General features: G+C 50.3%; 2 protein-coding genes and 1 pseudogene across 4 annotated transcripts in view; 1 reads left to right on the forward strand and 2 right to left on the reverse strand.

Annotated features, from left to right (window-relative positions):
- The window catches only part of LOC115320768 (proline-, glutamic acid- and leucine-rich protein 1), a 34406-nt gene extending 30971 nt beyond the window's left edge, over positions 1-3435 (reverse strand). Inside the window, exon 1 of one of the 2 annotated variants that reach the window (XM_040500462.2) lies at positions 3192-3435. In XM_040500462.2, the coding sequence (XP_040356396.2) occupies positions 3192-3293 (102 nt within the window). In that variant the 5' untranslated portion in view covers positions 3294-3435. The remainder of the gene's footprint in view (positions 1-3191) is intronic. The other variant, XM_029980926.4, reaches the window with a different exon arrangement.
- A 1187-nt stretch (positions 3436-4622) lies between these two features.
- LOC8037007 (rho GTPase-activating protein 23) overlaps positions 4623-20827 on the reverse strand; it is a 52119-nt gene continuing 35914 nt past the window's right edge. For both annotated transcript variants that reach the window (XM_029980956.4, XM_029980947.3), the window contains 7 exons: positions 20410-20499; positions 14986-15111; positions 14633-14780; positions 13398-13710; positions 12693-12774; positions 11388-11649; positions 4623-8987 (listed from right to left, as the gene is read on the reverse strand). In XM_029980956.4, the coding sequence (XP_029836816.3) occupies positions 8413-8987; positions 11388-11649; positions 12693-12774; positions 13398-13710; positions 14633-14780; positions 14986-15111; positions 20410-20499 (1596 nt within the window). In that variant the 3' untranslated portion in view covers positions 4623-8412. The remainder of the gene's footprint in view (positions 8988-11387; positions 11650-12692; positions 12775-13397; positions 13711-14632; positions 14781-14985; positions 15112-20409; positions 20500-20827) is intronic.
- LOC121838074 lies at positions 19546-20046 on the forward strand (annotated as a pseudogene).

A 20827-nucleotide genomic window follows, 5' to 3' on the forward strand; every position in this document is an offset into this window, starting at 1 on the left:
ACAACTGCCCCAGAAATCTTTTCAATTTGATTCGAGACTTTTTAACAAACCGCAAAATGTCAAGGGGGTGTCCGCAAAATTCACCCCTCAGTCCACTTCTTTTCAATGTTGTTATTGCGGATCTCCTTCAACAAAAATTCGAAAACTGTATAACAATTCAGGCATTTGCTGACGACATGACCCTAATAGTAACGGAAAAATCACGCAAAGAACTGGAGGACGATGCAAACCAGGCCCCAAATCTCATTAAAGAATGGGGAGATAGAAACAGGCTAAGCTTTGACCCGGCCAAGTGCGAAGTTCTTGATATTGGAGATTGATATAAAAAAACGAGTACCAACCATTAAAATGGGAGGTCGTAATCTCACTCATGTAAACTCATTAAAAATTCTCGGGGTCGTTTTTGACTCAAAACTGACATTCACTGCACATGCAGAATATCTAAAATCTGAAATAACTCAAAGAACCCAAGCCCTCGGCATGTTTTCCGGGGTCAACTGAAACATCAAGGGGCCACAATTCAGAGACATTTATATCAGAGGGATAGAACGAGCAATTACCTACGCCGCCCCCGTGTGGTGGAAAAACACAAACAACTCTCACTTGGCCAGAAAGCTAGTCCGTACAAAAAGGCGCACTTTTGAAAATCACTAAAGCATACCGCACCGTTAGCAATACCCACCTTAATATTCTCTCAAACATAATGCCAATAGCACTAACACTCGACAAAGAAGCCGCGTCATTTCACTTGTTTCAGCGAAATAATGACTACACTATACTTGGGACGACCTGGGAGACGGAAAAAATCCAAAAACTGCTAGATCCCTGGGATACGCACCCAGCAGAAAAAACATCTGTATGTGGAAACGTGCCACAGTGACACCTGTGCACAAAGGAGGCAAGGCACCAATTGACACTACATCATCATACCGCCCCATCTCCACGACCTCTGTAGTTCGCAGGACCATGGAACACGTAATAAACAAGAAACTGCTTGCTCACTTTGAGCAACATAATCTACTGACAGTGCATCAACACGGCTCTCGACCCGGTCGCAGCTGCGAGTCCACCCTGGCTGTTCTTGTCCACACTGCCAGTGACTATCTGGATGGTCATACCCCCTCTGTGCTTGTTCAGTTGGATTTCCGGCAGGCATTCGACAGAGTAGACCACAAGATCCTTTGGTCTTTGTGGGGAACTCCTTAACTGGTTAAGACTTTCTACATGGACGTACTCAGTGTGTTGTTTTTCGTGGCGCTGTGTCTGATACAGTTGAGGTCTTGTCCGGTGTGCCCCAAGGCAGTGTGCTTGGTCCAACCCTCTTCAACGTGTTTATCAATGATGTGGCACCACTACAGTGCAAGCCTCTGCTCTACGCAGACGACCTCACGCTCATCCATCCCATCTCCAACCCTATTCACCAGCAGCAGCTCCAGCACGACCTTGAGGCAGTATACGGCTGGTCCTGCCAGAATAGGCTACCCCTAAACGCTGACAAGTGCTCGGCCATGATGTTCTCGTGTGCCCGACGTCCGCTGGCCCTCCCTGACCTGTACCTCAACGGTGCTACCCTCAGCTGGAAACCAAGTGCGAAGCTGCTTGGTGTCACTTTGGAACCTCAGCTTCGCTTCTCTGCACACATTAGGGAGGTGACTTCGAAAGCGCGCCGCCAGTTGAGTTTCTGTCTCCGCGTGTCGAAAGGGGCTGGACCCGAGACCTTGTGGCAGCTCTTCACTGCACTCGTGCTCCCGCAGCTGAACTACTGCAGCCGAATATAGAACCCGCACCAATTGCACGTTGTGGCGGCGCTGGAAAGTGTGCAACGTCGGGCTGCCTACGCCATCCTGAAGAGGCAGACGCACGCCAACTTAGCCCGTTACCAGGACACGCAAACTGTTGATACGCTACAGTACAGGCCGTCGGGTGGCAGCCTCTAAGTCTACGACGAGCAGTGGCCTCTGTGAGACTGTTGGCTAACATTTCGAGATTTCAACCGGATGTTCTCCCTGGCGCTTTGTGTCAAAACAGGTCGGGCATCTTGCAGCCAGTGTTTGCCAGGACGGAGAGACACCGTCAGTCTTTCGCGGTGAGGGCCATTGCGCACTGGCGCTCACTGCCTAATAGCCTCACCCAGTGCCCGCCCACGTCACGTAAAGAAATGGAATTCTTCCGTCAAGAGGTGGCCAGTCATCTCCGCCACTCGATGTCATAATCCCTGTTGTATATGTACAGTCGGGACAGGATGGGGCGCGGGCGGCTGGTCGACGGTTCTCGGGGCACTGCCGACGCTGCGCTGGGGTTTGGAGCGCGCCGGGCTGGGATCGGGCACATCCGAGTAGGATGTGTACGGCCCTAGCTCGGCGGGTCTCGGGCTTCGACGTAATGCTGGAGGCCGTCGGCCTGTTGTTCGCGTTTCTTTTCGTTTCCGACTGTGCATAGTGTTGTTGTTATTGGTGTTTATTGTTTATCTACACCCCCCCCCCCCTTTTTTTGTTGTTACTAGTGCTTATTGTTTATCTACCCTCCAACCCCCTCCTTTTTTTTTTTTTTTATCTAGTTTTGGGTGTTGCAGGCTATCTGGTATGGGCCTTCGGCCTTTCTGCCGCACCCCCGTCTCTCCCGAGTCGAAATAAATGAAATGAAATGAAAATGAAATGAACAACAATTGGGCCCACAGCGGAACGAGCCAACATATTACTAAGTTGCCCGAGAAAACAGCGAAACTTGTGGTCGAAATTTTTTGCCAACAAACGAACTACGGTTTCAGAGGAGAAATGAAATGTTTTTGCACGCCATTTGATGACTCGTTTTACTCCCGCCATTCCTTGGCGGGGGAGGCGTGAACAGTTTGACTAGCGCACATGGCCCAAACCAACATGATTTCTACAATCGCTGCGCAAAACACAAACGCAACATTTTTGACAGCGCGGCTTGGCGAACCGTGCTCCGCAACACACCGTACAAAGCGAATTTGACCGTTTTCTTTATTTGTTTGCACGGTGCGACCGCCGCAACTTTCAAACCTAACAACCTCATCACACTAATGAATAACCCACTGTAACGGGGCGGCATACTCAGCTGAACGCAAGCTGCAAAACCGCGCTGTTTATTTTATTTTATTTTATTTTTTTTTAGGCCGAGAGCCGAGACGCCAGTCCGAGATCAAAGCGTGGTCAGTGAATGCAACGTACCTGGCCGAAGTAGTCGGAGCAGGCGTATGAAGCTTCGAGGAAATTGAGTTTGCTCTTGGGCGACTGTTTGGAGTCAAAAGATCTCTCGAGTAACGTGAACATGCTCGCATAGAAATCTCGGTCCCGGCTGCTCAGGCACCCAGGACGGCGAGGTTCAATTTGGTTCAAATCAGTTCCAAGGAAGCAAGACACGCAAGACCACAAACTGGCAAGACGCGCCACATGCGCCAGTGGCCAGCTATGAATGAATGGATAAATATCAAAGACTTTACCTATTGCGCTAGGCGGTAGCTTGCGCCCCCTGGCCAAACGGAGCCAGATCTTGGGGTCGACCGGGTCGACCACCCCGATTCAAAAGGATTTTGGGGCACAACTAAAACCTAAATAACTGCCGCTATTTAACTCTTTTGTAGCCAACACCCGGTGACTGAACCACTGGCTGTTTAGTGCTTCGGTGAAACAAAAACTTCAAAGTACTTGAAAAAAAAAAAAAAAAAAAAAGGCTTACCAACTACAGGGTGTCACAAAAGAAAATTTACACCGTCTTTTTTACCGCAAAAATAAACTAGGCATCGCCGAACGCTCATTCTCCGCCCAAAGGTAGAGCTAGAGGTCACAACCAGATGCCAAAGTTTCAGCCCCATCCGATAAGTTAATCAAAAGTTATTAGTGATTTTCTGAAAATTTCAATGGGAAAATGGAGCCCATTTTCGCCTGTTTTCGGTTTCTGGTGCCATAGAGCCCCATGTGTTTGAAAACTCCGTCGGCCGCCATTTTCCCATTGAAATTTTCAGAAAATCACTTAACTTTTGATTAAGTTATCGGATCGGGCTGAAACTTTGGCATCGGGTTGTGACCTATAGCACTACCTTTGGGCGGAGAATGAGCATTCGGCGATGCCTAGTTTATTTTTGCGGTAAAAAAGACTGTGTAAATTTTCTTTTGTGACACCCTGTATATCCGATTTGTCCCGCAGGTAACATTAAATGCACAAATGAACGAGGCCGGTACTTGTAAGAAACGCAAAGCATTTGAGGGGCTTTAACAATTCGACACCAGCGGCCACGACAGCCGCGAGACACCCTTGGTTCACTCCCACAGTGTAAGACTCTTACACCCCCGTGGTTCACTCTGGCCTACTCATTAGTTTAGAGTGACACTGCTGTCAGCTTAGGTATTTACAGGCATCCAAGGCTCTGCTTACAGGCAACGCTCTTCAATGCGTTTGTTCACTCTGGCCTACTCAGAATGGCGCTGCTGTCAACTTACAGGTATTTACCGGCATCCAAGGCTCCGCTTATATGCAACGCTCTTTAATGCATTTGTGTTTGGCTTGAAAGTAGTGTAAAATCTGCACAGGACTCGAGTTTACAACACAGTGAAAGGTACACGAGGCCTTTAGCAGGCGGACACACCACAAGGACAACACCATTGTCAATGTCAATAATTTATTCCTTGCAGTTGAATCACTTTACACATTTGTACATAAAATACATAAATCTACATGATGCAAAATTTGAGTTGCTGACGAAACTGGCATGACTTTGTAGCAGTACACTTTAAAACTGTCTCGTAAGTTAATTCTTGGGGCGCAGGTAGCAGCCTGGACTACTGCGGACCACTGCATTTAGGCGTGTGGACTTCCTGTCGTACTGCGACCCAAAGCCTTGGACAAGAGCAAATGAGTGCGCTGCCTCTAGGAGCACGGGTGGTCAATGAATGAATGAATGCCAACAGCATTGAGGCCAACTCCATGAAGTTCTGCAGAAAACTTTTTCTTTCTCAACACAGAAAAAAAAAACATGAAGCAAAGATCAAGCATGTTCCAAAGCAGGACATCCAGGCAGGCCACAAGCATCTTAAAATGCAACCTGTGAAGTACCATTCAGACAAACATCATCCTTGATGCAAACTGTACTGAAGGACAGCTAGCAACATATCCATCATTACATCGCCAGCCAATCAATTGTTAAGGATGAGTTGGGTGTTTTATGCCTGCTGCCGGCATATAGGCCATGAATGTGTTCTCGCTGCTACTGATGTCTTCTACCTATGGCCACTGTGAAAAAATGATAGATGCCTCTACCAGATATGTCACTTTTGAATTGTATTCAGTCCTCCAATGCATGCGCGTAAGTTGTTCTACCTCTGGGTTTGTGATCGATTCATGATTCTGCAGCGTTCCATGTAGGGGTGATGATGAAGGCATGTACAGGTTGGTTCTCTTTCTGCCGGTTCAAGTCCTCAAATGAACTGCCCATTTCGCACTCGACAGTCAATGTCTCACCAATGCTTCCAAAAAGCATAAAAAAAAAAAGTTTGAGGGTTGCATTTGTACAGTGCAGATAAGAATGCACAGACTACCACAGGCAGTCACTTTCTATAGGGATCTCTCACTCTCAATGAAACTCACCCATTCGATGAGAAAAACAATGTAGCGCTCCATGCCAAGCAGCAGCACACCCGAGCTATTGCGACACCCATGCACACGCGCACAAAATGAAGATTCCTGGCCGCATTCAGAAGGACAACAAAATGCGGTATCACACTAGGCTATTTTCACCTTCGACGTGCGACGGATCGGCCTCCGCTGGACAAGCATCTAAGTTTGGACTTGGTACACCCTGTAGTACTACAACTCAAAGAGACACTGGACGTCGTCTGCAAACACCGCAGAGTGGACGACTGCTCACACTCGCTGCCTCGGCCCACGAGGCCACGCCGCTTACTACAGACTCTTACGTGTAGCAAAAGAAACAGAATGCCAACGCAGAAATGTGGGAACTCAGGCCCTCGAGGAAACCGGGATGGGAGCAGGGTGGGACAGGACCAGTGGGGTGGGGCGGGTATGGACAAGCGAAGGGACAGGAAGGGCGGCTTCGGGGGTGAGAAGCGGGACGGGCCAAGTTAAAGGGTGGGATGACAGGGTGGACTGCACAAGCAACGTGAAATTAGCAAGACAGGTGAAGGATTGACGAGTAAAGGGACAGTACAGGCCAAACAAGACAGAAGAAAACTAGGACACAAATAAATACTGTGTACATAAAAACCACTCGGCTTTCGTAAACTTTAAAAACTTAAACAAAAACGGTCCATCACAAGACGAGAAGAGTAGCGGCGCCTGCAGCATACTTTGAAGTGTGTGTGCGCGTGTCTGTGTCGAAGCACTGGCCACAGAGGGAAAGAATCGAGGTGGGTCGACACAAACGCGTTCCACGTCGGCCCGGGCTGCCGCTGAAGCCGCCGTCTATTGCCTTTTCTTTCCTTCTTGCGGAGGCCCGGAAAAGATATGCCGGGAGGGAGCAGTGTCCTTGTAAAACTGGAATGTGGCATGCAGTTCTTTGGGAGAGCCTCTCCCCTCCACTCCGCCGTCTGGCATGTTCACGAGCATCTGCGACGCTGGGAGAAAATACTTTGAAGACTATTTCGAGATGTGATTGACTACACTTGTGCCGCTTTCTCGACGCCGGCGCGGCCGAGCACCCGATGCGAGTGCAGGGCAGAGATCGCAGCGAGGCTTTCTTCGTGGACGAGCCAAACAGTCGTACGGTCCCGAAGACACAAGCAACACACACACGTCGCGAGAAACATAGCCACCCTTCGCACAACCAACTCCTTCGCGCGAATTCGTCGCTCAGCTCTGGCACGTCAACAGAAACTAGCCAAGATGCATGCAAGAGAATAAAAAAAACGCTCACCCCTTCGTACGACCTCCGTAATACGCTCGCTACAAGGCTCGCAGACGTTTCGACTTTACTAAACGTAATAAATAGCCTAAGACACCCATCTTCCCTTCTGTTAGAGTAACTTCTTTGGATAGCACAAACATATATTACTTTAGACTTCCAAGGTATGCAATATAGAAACAAAAAGACATCTTTACAACTCTGCCAGTCTCTCTCGAGATCAATTCAAAAAAGCCACCTCAGGTAGACCCAAATAGAGAACAGGAAAGGGTATTAACGAAGGACGCTCGCTCGACGATTCTGGGCCATTCCAAGACAAAAAAAAGAAGGGACCTCCCTCATTACACTCGCACAATTTAACATTTACAGTGAAAGAGACTATGTGTAATGAGACTAAAAAAAGAAGGAAGAAGCCCAAATCGATCGAAAGAGGAAGGTGAGGCATTTGTGCACGAGACACCCACCTGGCGACGTCGACGACCAAACGGCACACCGTCGAGAGTGGTGCGACCGTGCCACCGTGCACGCCGAACACGAGCCCTTGCAACGAGCACAAAGGTTCCGAGGTGCACCACGCCGCTGGCCGAAACGACGCCAGGAAAGACGTCGCACCGCAGAGGGAGATCCAGCAATAAGATCCAGACTTTGCTCACTACAAAAGCGACAGGACGAGAAGTGAGATCAATCCACATTGGGCTGTCAGACCGCAGTGGGGCCAACTGTTTGCACGTCTGCGATCCAATTCTTACAAAGCCGCCCGTCTTAAGACGCAATGACTACAGCCAATGCTGGATGTTTGGCCACCACAGAAAGAAACCTGTCCTCCCTTATGTATGTGACAAACAAAAGAAAGAGCACCCGAAGCGGATGGGAGACTGCCAGCTAATGGTAGGCCACACCGATATCACTCAGATCTAAGGAATGGGATCTTCCTACTTGGAGATCCTGCGCAAACGTGATGGGCGGCAGCCACCAAAGCCCAGAATGAGAAATGTATGCGAAGAATGTGAAAAGAGTTCAAAGTAGAATTTTAAATTCCTCCGCAAAGATGAAAGAGCGCCGCTAACAACAAAATGCAAACAAATAAGAAGGAACTTGGAGCATGCCAGAGCCAGCGCAAGCAGCCAGTTCGTTCTCTTCGTAACGCAGATGCGACCGACAAGACTAAACTCGGCGCGCGTGAAAACAACGCTCTCCTTCTTCGACGCCCTGTCTCCAAGGCCGCGAGTGGCTAAAATTTTCCAAAGTAAAGAGCTAAAAGGGGGCTCGGCGCCGCAGCAGCTTCCAAACTGCCGCACCCAAGAGACACACCGGGAAGACCCTTCCCCATCGAACCGACGACAAACCTCAGAACCCTCGGACACACCTAAGAAAAAAAAGACGGGCAGTTCACACCAGTCGGAGAGAAGCAGAAAAGAAGCGAGACCAGGAGCCAAAAAAAAAAAAAGAAAGAAAAACCGGCAGCATACGCACGTCGGCTCACACCGGTCGCACAAACACACACGCACGCACGCACGCACACACTCGGACCGCCGTCACACGGGCGATGCCACCCGCGCCCCGCCCAGCCTCTTCCAGGCCTCGCCCTCGTCCAACCGCTGCCCGCTCGGCACCCTCCGAAACGACGACGACGTCGGCGTTGGGAACGGGTGGAACTTGACGTCCCGCGAACTGCCGATGGTGTGCCGACGTTGGAGCCCCATCGAGGAAAGCGGGCGCCGCCGCGTTGTCGTCGTTGTGGCCGCCGCCAGCACCACTCCGTCGCCGCTGAGCACGGCAGCGACCACTCCGTTCTCCGAGCGTCGCTGCTGCTGACGCAGTACTTCCGCGTCGTCGTCCACTCGGTAGATGGCGTAACGCGACGCCCCATTGAGACAGTGCTTCTTGCAGCGGTACGTGACCGGGGCCGGTTCGCAGGGTGACGCCGGACCAGCCTGCGGGATGTTCTCCTTCTCATGGCGGGAGGTCGTGGCGCGCGACGGCGCCTTTGGTGGGTTTTCGGAGGTCGCCGCTGCGCATGGTGGCGGGGTGTCGCCTCTCCGCGGGGACGCCGCAAACGCCTCACTGGCATTGTCGGCGGGCGAGGACGTCGATCCCGGCGTTGGGTTGGCTGCAAGAGAGCGGTGACGCAGCTCTACATTGGCTGCTTTGTGGGGAAGTTATGACTCTAGAGCTAAAACTGGAGATGCACATAGGCGAGTTAATTCAAAGCATGCGCAGTCTGTGAGTTCACCCGTAGCGCTGCTCTGACACACCAGATGAGAGGATTTACTCTGTAATGCGGGTCGTAAACATGATGTTTCGCATTCATTACCACAGAGCTTATGGGGTACTTAGTGCTTGTGTTGTGCAACCCATTTGCCGAATATTATTTAGCCTTTACTCAGTCAGATCCTTGCAAAGGGCTTAATGAATAGGTAAAGATGTATATATGTAACCAGCTTACTCTAAAATGGTAAATACATTACCAGCAGCTTGACACCAGTTTACGGTGACAGCCTGGCTTAATCGAGAACTCGCTCCAACAAGCCACAACAAACGCGACCAAAGGAGACTGCAAACTAAGTAAGCATCAGTAAAGGTCAGTATAACGCGCAAATGCATCAATAAAAATCCACGCCACTAACTGGAGAAAGTGTCAAAGTCAACTAATGCCAGAGCACACACCATTTAATGTCCAATGAGTGCAACCCCCCTTATCAGAACATGGATGTTATCCAAACCATGCGTTAATGTCAAACATTACTCCACATTTAAGATATCTGAAGTACCAGCCCACTTGCAACACGATAGAAGGAATGAAGTTAGGCCATTTTGTCGTGGAGTCTCGCAACGCTGGCTGGCATTTTGCCGAGACACTAAGAGCAAAGTTTGTCAGCGACACCTCCATTGCAATCCTCCCCGGGAAATCGCATCTTTAGGCCACAGCAACCAGCCTCCACTACTCTCATGCTTCATTAGTATAAGAGCAAAGGTCTATGTTACGGAAAGGTTTCGCTGCACTACAAGTCAAAGCTAACCCTCGCCACACTTAAGTTGGGCATCAGTGGCACGCAGGTGATGGGGGTGAAGTTAGCCACGTCTAGGCGTTCTCATGCCGAGGGTGGTACTGCTACCGCCAATGCAGGACCGATGCTGGCACGTGTGATGCAGCCAGCGCCACCACCCCACGCACCGTTCTTTCACAGGCTGGGCACAAAGGGCCCCCTTCCCTGGCGCTTGGAAAGCAAGGGTGGCGCAGATTCCGGGAAGGGCACTATGGATCCGTAAATTCCGAGCGGCCTCCTTGGCAGCGTCGGCGCGCGGCCTTCGCCGGCGTCAAAGGGCTCTGAGAGAGACGGCAGACCTGGCACTGTCATACGGAGACCGACTCAACTTGCGCAACTCCTGGGCGCAGAAAAAGGACTGCAGACAGTCACTCTGTCGGATCTCTTTTTGACAACGGGTCGTTCCGTCCACGCTATTACGGTTTGGCGACGCTCGCACGGCCAGAAACTGGTCGGGTCAAGCTTCACCAATCGACATCCGTAAGGTTTCGTCCACGCCAGATAGACACAATCCGGCATACTGCGACAGGAGCTCAGAAAACTAGGCGTATGCTAGCAGAGATGACAGGCCAACCGAGGCAAAGACGGCGTGGCGAACCAATACGACTGGTCGATGACATTTTAGAAAAGCTTGACACCTGGAGGTCATTTAAGTAAGGGTTCAATTCATGCAAACGCAATTTAAGCAAACGTTTAAGACCATCTAGATTGTTTACGAGATTATACATGGGACGTCCACACAACAAACTCTGCCCAGGTTTTCACCCACCATATCAAACATCTAATGCGTTTGTAGAGAGAGGGCATGTAAGAAAAGAGAAAAAGAAAACAGAACTAAGGAGAACATAAGAAAAAAAAAAAAGAAAGACGTTTACAACTTCCTGTAACGCCGAATTAGAGTGCAGCTCTTGAGGAGGGGAGGATACTGAGAAGAAGGTATGCCCCTCCTCCTCATCTGTACTGTCTCCTCCTTCCTCCTCCCCCTCTCCTCATCCCTCCTCCTCCTCCTCCCTGCGCGATGCATCATGGGACGTTGCCCATAATGCAATGCGTGACATGTCGTCTCGTCACGTAACCCACGTGACGTCACGAGTTCCGCGCTTTGCATTGTGGGACATTTCCCATAATGCACCGCACGGTTACGCCGATGGCGACGGCGATGCCGCTCAAGCCGGAATCAAGCGCCCAAGAGCTGCGTTCTAAAAAAATAAGCAACAAAAGCCAAGACATCCTAGATAAAGAGCTGCAGTGCTGAACTTTCTATCATGAACCAGAGGAGATGATAGAAGAGACGGACAGAGCATAAATTCTGCGTCAGCGTGTGGCTGGGACTGGTCTCTCCGCCAAATGAACATGACTACACCGACGCAGCACTCCACCTGTGACCTGCATTGTCCTCCGGCAGGTGGTGCACAAGCTCCGGCGCATGAGCAGCGAAGAAGAAACAGGCAGCAAAGTCTCACCTGGGAGGCCGGCGGGCGCAGGGGGCAGCATGGGCAGCGTCCCCTGCTGTCCGAGGTGCGAGAGCAGGAAGGCGGAGGGGTCGTCAGCGAGGAAGTCGAGCAGGTCGTCCTGCTCAAGCTCTTGCTTGGCCCGCTGCCAGTCGCGCTCGATCTGCTCCCGCTTGTGGGCCCCCTCCTGGCCGCTGGGGCAGCCTTGGGGGGGCGGCCAACTGCGCTGCGAGGCCCGCAGCTGGGCACGCGTCTCCGCCTCCAGGAACCGCACCTGGGAAACGACGAACCGTAAAAACCTGCATTTGGCACAAAGTTTTTTTCCGGGCTCTTGCCCATGAACTTTGCGCTTGTATATTATTAGCAAATGCAAACGATTCAAAGATTATGCAAGGTACACAAAAACGAGGGTTCACGCGGTTTCGATTTCCAGCTGTCATCGTCGTCGGCAAATATTGCATTGGCGCCACCACCCAATCCCGATGGCACACAGTACGCAGTCACCACGCAGCCACCGAAGTTTTTTGTCTCCGTGTCTCGACATTGGCGATGTCTCTGGCAGAAGTAGTACTCGGCTGCATTTAAAAGATGGGGTATGTCACGCAGCGACGAAAGTTTACGGTGACCGAAGGCTGCATTCGTGGACGGAGGAGACCGAAATGGGCCCCTTTCGCATGTGAGGGTGCAAAAAAATGTTTCCGGAGGCTGAAGAGAAGAATAGAGGGAAGTTTGCCGAGACTAAACTGACCCGACTCGGTTCGCAAAGGAACAAAGCGCTCTACACCTCGCCGTAAACACAGAGCTGTTGCAGGCAAAGGCTATGAACCTGTGTGTTCCTGAGTCGCATTATGCACAAATCAAACTTTTTTTCTTCTTTTTGCCGGTTTTAGATTGTGTTTTGTATTCTATGCAAGTTCGTATCACATCCAGGTTCTTACGGTACGAATGCGCTAGTTGGGGGGGGGGAAGACGCCCAGGCATCGATATGGCTCATGGGACACCTCTTCGACCGGTGCGTTTACTGCATCCTAAAAAGTGGTCCCTCGATTTCTGCTCGGCCCCCACGGCATCATTGGTTGCAGCCTCGGGACCACTTTGGATGCACGGGTGGGATAGGACACCAAACGCACCAGTCAGGAACGCGTGCCAGGCGCCGTACCGTAGGACCACACTCCGTCCAAAGGGCGGGCAGATCGCAAACGAGGGTCACATTCCGTGCAAAGGGCAGGCAGACAGCAAACGGAGCCTATGAGCCATGAACGACGGATGGAAGAGGCGATTATAAGCCAGAAACCGGAAAGGAAACCTTTCCCTCACCTTCTGCTGGGCCAGGGCGCTAAGCTGTCCGTAGGTGCGCGGGGAGGCGCTACCGCTCGCCAAGGATGACACCGTCAGGTCCCTGCGGAAATGTAAAGGAGCACCTCGGACCGACGTTTGGAGGTACCGGTCGACGGAAGCCTTAAACAAAGCAGTCTCATTGTGGCAGGCACCCCGGATGTCAGCTAAGACCATGCGACGAAAGAACTAGACAAATCCTGCGACGTGACACAAATCAAATAAGAACGCTTTGCATTTTCCACTTTAGCTCACCTCATCCTTCGTTCCCCCCTCACCTCCAGGCAGCAGCTCCTAGGCTCCGTTCGCCCCTCGGCAGACAGGGCGGCGGAAGCTACACACTTGCTGGACCACTCGTCCGTCCATCCTTCCCCACAAGATCACGCTCTAGCCCATACGCGTGAGCAGAGAGCAGGGTCAAGCGATGAAAGGGAGACTGTTGCTCGGTCTGGTGAACGTGTAGCTCCTGCCACCCTGTCACCAATATTGAGGTCACAGTGCCAGACTTTTTCGAATCACCTACCGGAAACCCGGTGCACGGCCCGATTGGACACAGGTGTCGCCTCCACACCCTTCTGCGCTGAATGCGAGTGTTGCCTCAACACGCTTCTACGCCGAACATGAGTGTTGCTTCGACACCCTTGCTATTTGGGCGGGGGAGGGTGTTGTTCAGCGGTGGGCACTCACTCGGAGCAGACGGAGGGTGTTTGGGGAGGAGAGCCCAGGGTTCGGGTGGGCGACGGCGGGTAGCTGCAGCTGGTGGCCCCCTCGGGCAGCGCCATGGCGACCAGCACGCTGCCGTTGCCCGTCGGGCTCGCCGCCTTGGGCCCCTCCTCACCTCCCTTGCCCTCGAAGGCCATGATCTTGTCCTTGACCCGCGAGCCCGGTTTGAGCACCGCCCCCTCCGTCGTCAGGGACATCTTGCGCTGGCGCAGCTTGCGGTTGGCCGCGCTCACCAGCGAGGACACCAGGTCTCGCGTGCACACCTCCTGGCCGGACCCTGCGTGGTGGCGAGAGCCCCTCGAGAAACCGCGGAAGGCCGAAAAGCCAGAATCCTCGCGGAAAAACATCTGTTTGGTGGCGCCAGTTTTCTGAGGGAAAATTTTCGCTCTATCGATACTTAAAACGCATTCAGTATTACGAGGGTGCTTCCACTTTGCTTCGCTCCGGGGCGGACTTGCCAAAGGGCACAGTAGGCGGCTGCCTAGAGAATTTGGGGAGACGGCAAATTTCGAAGGACGGCCACGGTGGCATCGACCCTTTTCAAGCAAACCTGTGGACGCGGCACGTACGAGCCAGAATCCTCTCTAGAACGTCCTCGAAAAGTTGGCTGCAGGGGAGCTACGTGTCCTGTAACACTGCTTTATGGCACAGACTATTTGAGTAAGCTCCACAGTATCTTGACAACAGCTGCAAAGGACTGTCTGGCTTTGGAAGGTAGGTTTGAACAGACTGGAAACCATACTTCCAGTTTGTGACCCAGTTTATCAAATTCTGATTCATGCAATTCTAATATACACCTTGGCAACTTCACTTGTATTGCATACAAGACTGCAGTCGCAGTCTGTAATATAAATACTAACTGCAATTTAATTTTGAAAATTTTACTGCGGCGGGAGGGCCGTTTTAAAACTTCCTGGGGCGGCAAAACGCTAAGTCCGTCTCTCGCATCACTATAGTATTCACATCTTAGCAACAAAGATGTTCTACTGTATCGAGCTCTGTAGGCCTTTAAAAGGATGTTTTTCCCTTCAACCGTGGGTTGTGTGATCACGTTCGATGAACACTAGGCTATTAACACGGTCTCAGTCAAGGTGCCCTTGAGTCTAGCTTGGCTACGCCGAGGACAACGGGCAAGAGAGTTCTACTCTGCACGGGTTCCCACCCCAGGAGTAGGACGAGAGGGCTGGAGCTCTGCATACCCTGTCCGCCGGTGCCAACCTTGTGCAGATTGTCAATGAGCACCGAGGAGTCCGTGTCCGAGAGGGGAAGGGCCACCACGTCCAGGGGCAGTTCCGGCACCGAAGACAGGCCGTCCTCTCCTTCCAAATCGCCAAACACGTAGTCTGCCTGTGGGGCCACGCAGTGGGGAGAGCGGACTAGTGACAAGAACGCCAAAGGGAAACGTCCCGTCGGCGTTTCTTAGGGCACAGTGCCAACCACATCTCACCTATGCAGCTCCGTAGCTATAACAGACAATACTACAAGCCCATAGAATAGGAAGACCGTCCCAGTTGACCGAGTGCGAGACACAGAGTGACAAAAAGCGACTCACATAGTTGATGAGGGCCTCTGTGATATGGCACTGGTGGGACATGTCGGTGATCATGGTGAGCATGCTGTTGTCTGCCGTCCGGACAAGCGTGGGTCCAAACACGATTGCCAGGTTGCGGGCCTCCATCTAATAAAATGAGGCGAGAATTAAGAATGTTTCATAACATAATGAGTGCTACAGAGCACCTTGTGAAATAACACAACTAAATCCTAAAAGTCCTTTCACATGGAGGAAACACGGCGGTGACACCAACACAACAGGTTTGTCAACAGTCGGGCAACTTGATTCTTGATCACTCTGCTGCCCGACAAACCTGTTGCATTGCAGAAACGTCAGCACAACACAGGCCACATAGACAATGTTGTCTTGGTGTAACAGCTTTCGGCAACAGAAACAGCAGTTGGACGACGCGCGTTGCCTGGATGGGTGGATGAACGAATTTTGTACTAACAAAGATAGCTTCGACAGTAGAGTGCTTGATCAGTAGCATATGTGTTTTCTAAGAATTGACCCCGGTGAAGGCCTGGCAAATGCTATTTGACAATATTCGAGGCTGGGTTATGGAAAGCGATTGCCAAAAAGGCCACAGCTACAATCGTGAACATTCAAATGGACGTTGATATTAAAACTGCCAGCAGAGCAGTTAATAATATTGCAAGAATAATAAAAAAAAATGTGCCTAGTCACTCATTAAAACAAAATTGCCCCTGTGCTGTACCAGCATGGCAAAAACAGTAGTAACACAGACTGTAATGTAGTAGCCTAGAGAAACTGGGTGCAAGTATGGAGGCTGGATGGCACAAATGGCATCCGGGTCAGCTTTACCAAAATCACTGGACGTGGCTTTGCTGGTTTCCCCGGGCAGCGTCGTGCCTGCTGCATTTTTATCCAAGCAGAGCAACACCTGCCTGGCTAAGGTGGGCGTGCGATTGTTGGCTGCCTGTTGGCAGTTTTGGAAGTGTGAAGGGCTGGCAGAAGATTTTTTTTCATGTGCACGCGTCATATGAAGAGGAATCCTGTGCCGCCACGAGATTCCAGCCTTTTCTTTAGAGCCTCATCCTCTCATTTGAGGACCTGCGAGCACCCCTCAAATGAATGTGTCGACGACTGACCTCACAGCGTTCCGTCTTACACGGCAAGTGCGTGAGCGCTATACCGTGGATGTCTTAACCCCTTGCCTACTCACTTTTTACAGCGGAGCTGTTAAGGGCTGGTTTCCCCAGGATCGTGTCCCCCGCAAAGAAATGTCGACACAAAACTCTGGACAGCTACCGCCATCTATGAGCGACGGCGGCAACCAGACAACTCGCTTGCCGGCCTTGCTCAAAAATGGCTGCAACCTTTCCAGCCTTTCCACTCTGGTTTTCACCAGAGTGGAAAGGCTGAATTTTACTAGGCGTCGTCCTAGAAGTCGTCCTTGAGGTTGTCCTCGAGGTCGTCCTAGAAGTTGTCCTTGAGGTCGTCCTTGAGGTCGTCCTTGTTGTTGTCCAAGAGGTTGTCCTCGAGGTCGTCCTAGAAGCCATCCTTGAGGCCGTCCTAGACGTCGTCCTCGAGGTCGTCCTAGACGTTGTCTTCGAAATCGTCCTAAAAGTCATCCTTGAGGTCGTTTTAGACGTTATCCTTGAGGTCGTCCTTAGGCGTCATCCTTGAGGTCGTCCAAGTCGTCGTCCTTGAGGTCGTCTGACTATAGTACAGCTTCGCTGGTCTTCCTTCTTCACCAGGGTGGAAAAGCTGAAAGTTTTTTGTTCTGACCTTTGTTCATACGCGGCACAGCGTTGCTGGAAATCTGCTTGTACAGAGTGCCAGTGCGTTCAAATTACCGAAGCCTACCACAGAATGACACCCCCCCCCCCCCCCCGATTGTTTCTTCGAAAAATGCATAGCAAAACTTTATTTTAAACAAACAATTCGCATCAAAATAAAACAAAAACATTTCCCTGATTTCCAGGTATGGTATTTATTTTGCTCTAAATCAGCACCTTTGGTCTTGTGGACCGCTTCAGTAGTTCTGCTAAAAACATTCAGGAAGGTGGAAAGCCACCTTGCACTGTCCACATTTTCCCATTCTTTCACTCTATTTCCTCTCGGCGGTGAATACTTTGCATGCCCGCGTCCGGTTCTTCTCAGTGGGTGTGGTGTCAGATGTGCCCGAGCATTCATCACTTTAGAAAGTAAGCTTTTCTACCTAGGTATTTGTTTGCTAAAATGAACTTCCACGCCGAAGCCATATTGTTTTAACACAAACTCTTACAAGCGAAAACAATTTTTTTTTTTCCTTGGCTGAATGGAGCGTTTTTTTTCTCATCAAACAGCAAAGCAAACGAGCAAACAACTTAAAGTAAGTGGAACAAGAGGGGTGGTTCTGACATCCGCAGGACAGCACTCTAAACAAGTGGCGAAACCGAAACAGGAGTCCCATTAGTGGTTGATTAAGATCCGTAAAGGGTGGCACGAGTGACGCTCATTATTCGTAAGCAAGGGGTTGGTTAATTGTGGGTGTCATCCTCTGCGGTGGACCCGTCGATGCAAAGTTCTCAGAGCCTGTTAGAACGTGAGACACAGTAGACTGAGCGTGCGGAAAGCAAAAACAATGGGAACGCGTCACCGACGTAGTGTGCCTAGGTTGCAGAGTGCTTCCAACTGCCCTATCGAGGTCGCGTGGTTTATGGGCCGCGTTTGCGATACAGTGCGAGGTGGTGACAAAAGCGTCGATCTTGTTGATTAATGATAGCCAGACGCTTGAGCAATTTGGATAAATTTGCCTAGGGGCTTCAGGAGGTATCCGCCTCTAAATTGCAAACTTTCTCAAGTTTCAGTCGCTCCTCCTCCTAGTTCTCTGCACTCTACAGCGCCAAGTGGGACAGCTCGCAAACGGAGCAAGCCTAATGTAGAGTATGTGTTTTGTTTCTTTTTCCTCTGCTTTCCTGTTGCTTTTTCTCATGCTTTCTCTGGAGAAGCCTGGAGCGTGCTCGCTTGATGGAGCAGAGCGCCACCGTACGACTGATTGCACAATAATTTACCCCCGCAGGGAGTAACACGGAGAAACTCCAGGAAGATGGTCGGCTGGCACTGGTGTCCAATCAGTGGAAAGACGAGCGCTGTGTCTACGTTAGGCTGGCAGTCATCGGCCTGTTGACTTCCGTTGCCGGCACCTAACCAAACATGGTTTGGTGCCAGCCATATGACACACTCTGTGTTAGAAGTCTAATAAAAATCATCCATGAACGCAAGCGAAATGCCGTAGCATAAAAACAACCACTGCCGATCATGAATGTTGATACCTTGGCCCTGAAAACGGCTACTGCTGGTGACCTAAGAGTAATCTCGGGACGTTTTGAAGAATGAGGCGACCACGAAGCATGCAGGAGAGGCAAATAGATAGCATTGAAAAATATTTATTCCTTCGATCGTGGTGACGACCGAACCGTCTCGATGTCACAGTTTTCACGTCAGCTCAGCCGAGCCCCACATTACATAAAACACTTTGGCGTACAACCGGTACTAACCACTTTTAACCAGAAATGAGAACTGCATGGAAAGCAGAACCACTCTGTATGGCGGCATAAGTCATAAAAATAGCAGCGACCTTATTTCCCCCGTTAGAAATAGCTGGTTCATCAACGACTGAAAAGTGTTCCAATAAAAAAGAAGAATGAAAAGTACATTTTAGGTTGATATTTCCAATCACTCGGGGAAGATGTCGTTCTGTGGTAGGCTCTGGTAATTTAAACACACTGGCACTCTGTACAAGCAGATTTCCAGCAATGCTGCACCGTACACGAAAAGATCGATCTCACAGACAGTTTCATTGTGCCACTGCTGCCGCCATGCATCGTGGGAACTGTAGTTTTTCTGCCTGCGCGACAACCCCGCTGGGGGTTTGCGCGAGCAAATCACAAGGTTGCACAACCTGGCTTATGAACTGGCACCTGCCTCCTATGAACTACAGTTATGGCGGTGTCATGCATGCATGGAATGCCTAGTGAGATCGGTCTATTGGCAAAGATAGTTGCAGGGCGACAAAAACATGTTTCCCGACAGTTGCTGTTGCCTCAATGTGACAGAGCCGCCGGAAGCATGTTTCCCTCATGTTGACGGACAAAGGTGTTTAACTGTATCCTCGATGTGACAGCACCTTAAGTGCTGGGCGCACAGTCAATAGCCCCATAGAATGAAGTCATTGATCAAAGAAATTAAGACATGGCAGCAAGTTTGGCTCATTGTATCGGTACAGTCGAACCCCGCTTCAACGAAATTTCCGGTTCAACGAATATTTTTCGGTTCCCCGTCAACGGTCCATAAAAACGGTCCAATGCATAAAACTTCTCACTACAGCGTCCACCGTTTCTTGTGCTGTTCCGCTTGAACGAAATTTTACAGAGCAATTCGAAGTTTGAAAGTTTTATTTCTCGTGCGAAAAGCAAACTTTCGAGCACATTGACACATAAAATATGTCTATTATAAAGTTTGGATTGCGTGTTGAACCACCAGAAACAGACACTAATAAATAACATGAACCCGAGCGCAACATTGACCAGGCGTGCAGGCTGCCATTACCCAATGGCGACGGCGATGAGGTTGGCCTTTCCGGCCTTCCTTCGCTGTTGCACCGATGTTGGTTGCATATTAGCTCTTGTCTTGATAATCCTCTGGTACAGACTATCCAAAGCCGAAGCTCAGTCATCTTTTTTGTTTTGTCATCCGTCCTTTTCTAAGTACAGTATGTGGGCTTTTTGGACATGGCATCGCCAAGCAAAACGCGGAAGTTTTTATCTTTAGAACATAAAGATTGCATCCTGGCTGAAGTTGCAAGTGGACAGAAGAAAGCTGTCATTGCAGAAAAGTTTGGAATTTGTCCGAGTTCTTTGTCGACGATTTTTAAGTCGAAAGATGCTACCAAAATGCTCTTGCATAGGGGACATCGGCCAAGCGAAAGAAACTGACATCGTCGGCGCACGAAGAGCTCTGCAAGGCTATGTACACATGGTTTTTGTGAATTTCACGACAACAACATTTTCGCTACAACGAATTTTTTCTCACGCACCGTCAATTTCGTTGTAGCAGGGTTCGACTGTATTCAACTATTCATGTGTGTCACCTTCTTTCGTCCACGGCTTGACAAAACCATTCAAAGAACAAAACTTGCATTTCCAAACAAGGGAATTCGACAAACTTCCAAAATTCAACGGTCGTTACAGGAGGAGCTGACCAGAAATGCCGCAAGGTGGCATTCACTCAAAGTTCTACGTGCACATTGCCTAAACTTGACCGAATGCTTACTTACGAAAGAAAACAAATTTCTGAGGAGAACGCTACGAAAGTTACGTTGGCACGCCTTAATGCAAAGGGTGGAGCAAGCTTAGCCGGTCCTTCAAGCTACTCAAAAAAAAGCTCACATGCTTCGAGTTCGGATGGAGTGTTTACCTTGTTTGTCGTGCTGTGAGCCACCACCTTCTTGAGATGCTGCATTAGGAACTTGAGTGTTTCAAAGTTGTGGATCGGCAGTTCGTGAACCTGCGAGAGGACGAAAAGGAAACAAAGATCGAAGCAGCTTAGACATTAGAGAAATTCCTCTAGAGTCTAGTTAAATAAATATTCTAAAAAAGAACAGTTAAAAAGCGAGGACCCAACACACAATCCTCGCAAAGCGCGAGATGGTTCGAGTTGAACCCAGGCGGAATGTTTCATTCCGGCAACACTTCTGGGGCAGGCATCTGGTCAATACCACCTATTATGTTAATGAATCATGTTGATGTTCACACATTATGCAAATGAATTTGTAACCCACGCCGAGCGGCAAGCACACCGAAGCCAGACAAAAGGCTGCGCCGAGGCGGCGGGC

Source organism: Ixodes scapularis, unplaced genomic scaffold (assembly GCF_016920785.2).
Source record: "Ixodes scapularis isolate PalLabHiFi unplaced genomic scaffold, ASM1692078v2 PGA_scaffold5__190_contigs__length_132052651, whole genome shotgun sequence".
Taxonomy (NCBI): domain Eukaryota; kingdom Metazoa; phylum Arthropoda; class Arachnida; order Ixodida; family Ixodidae; genus Ixodes; species Ixodes scapularis.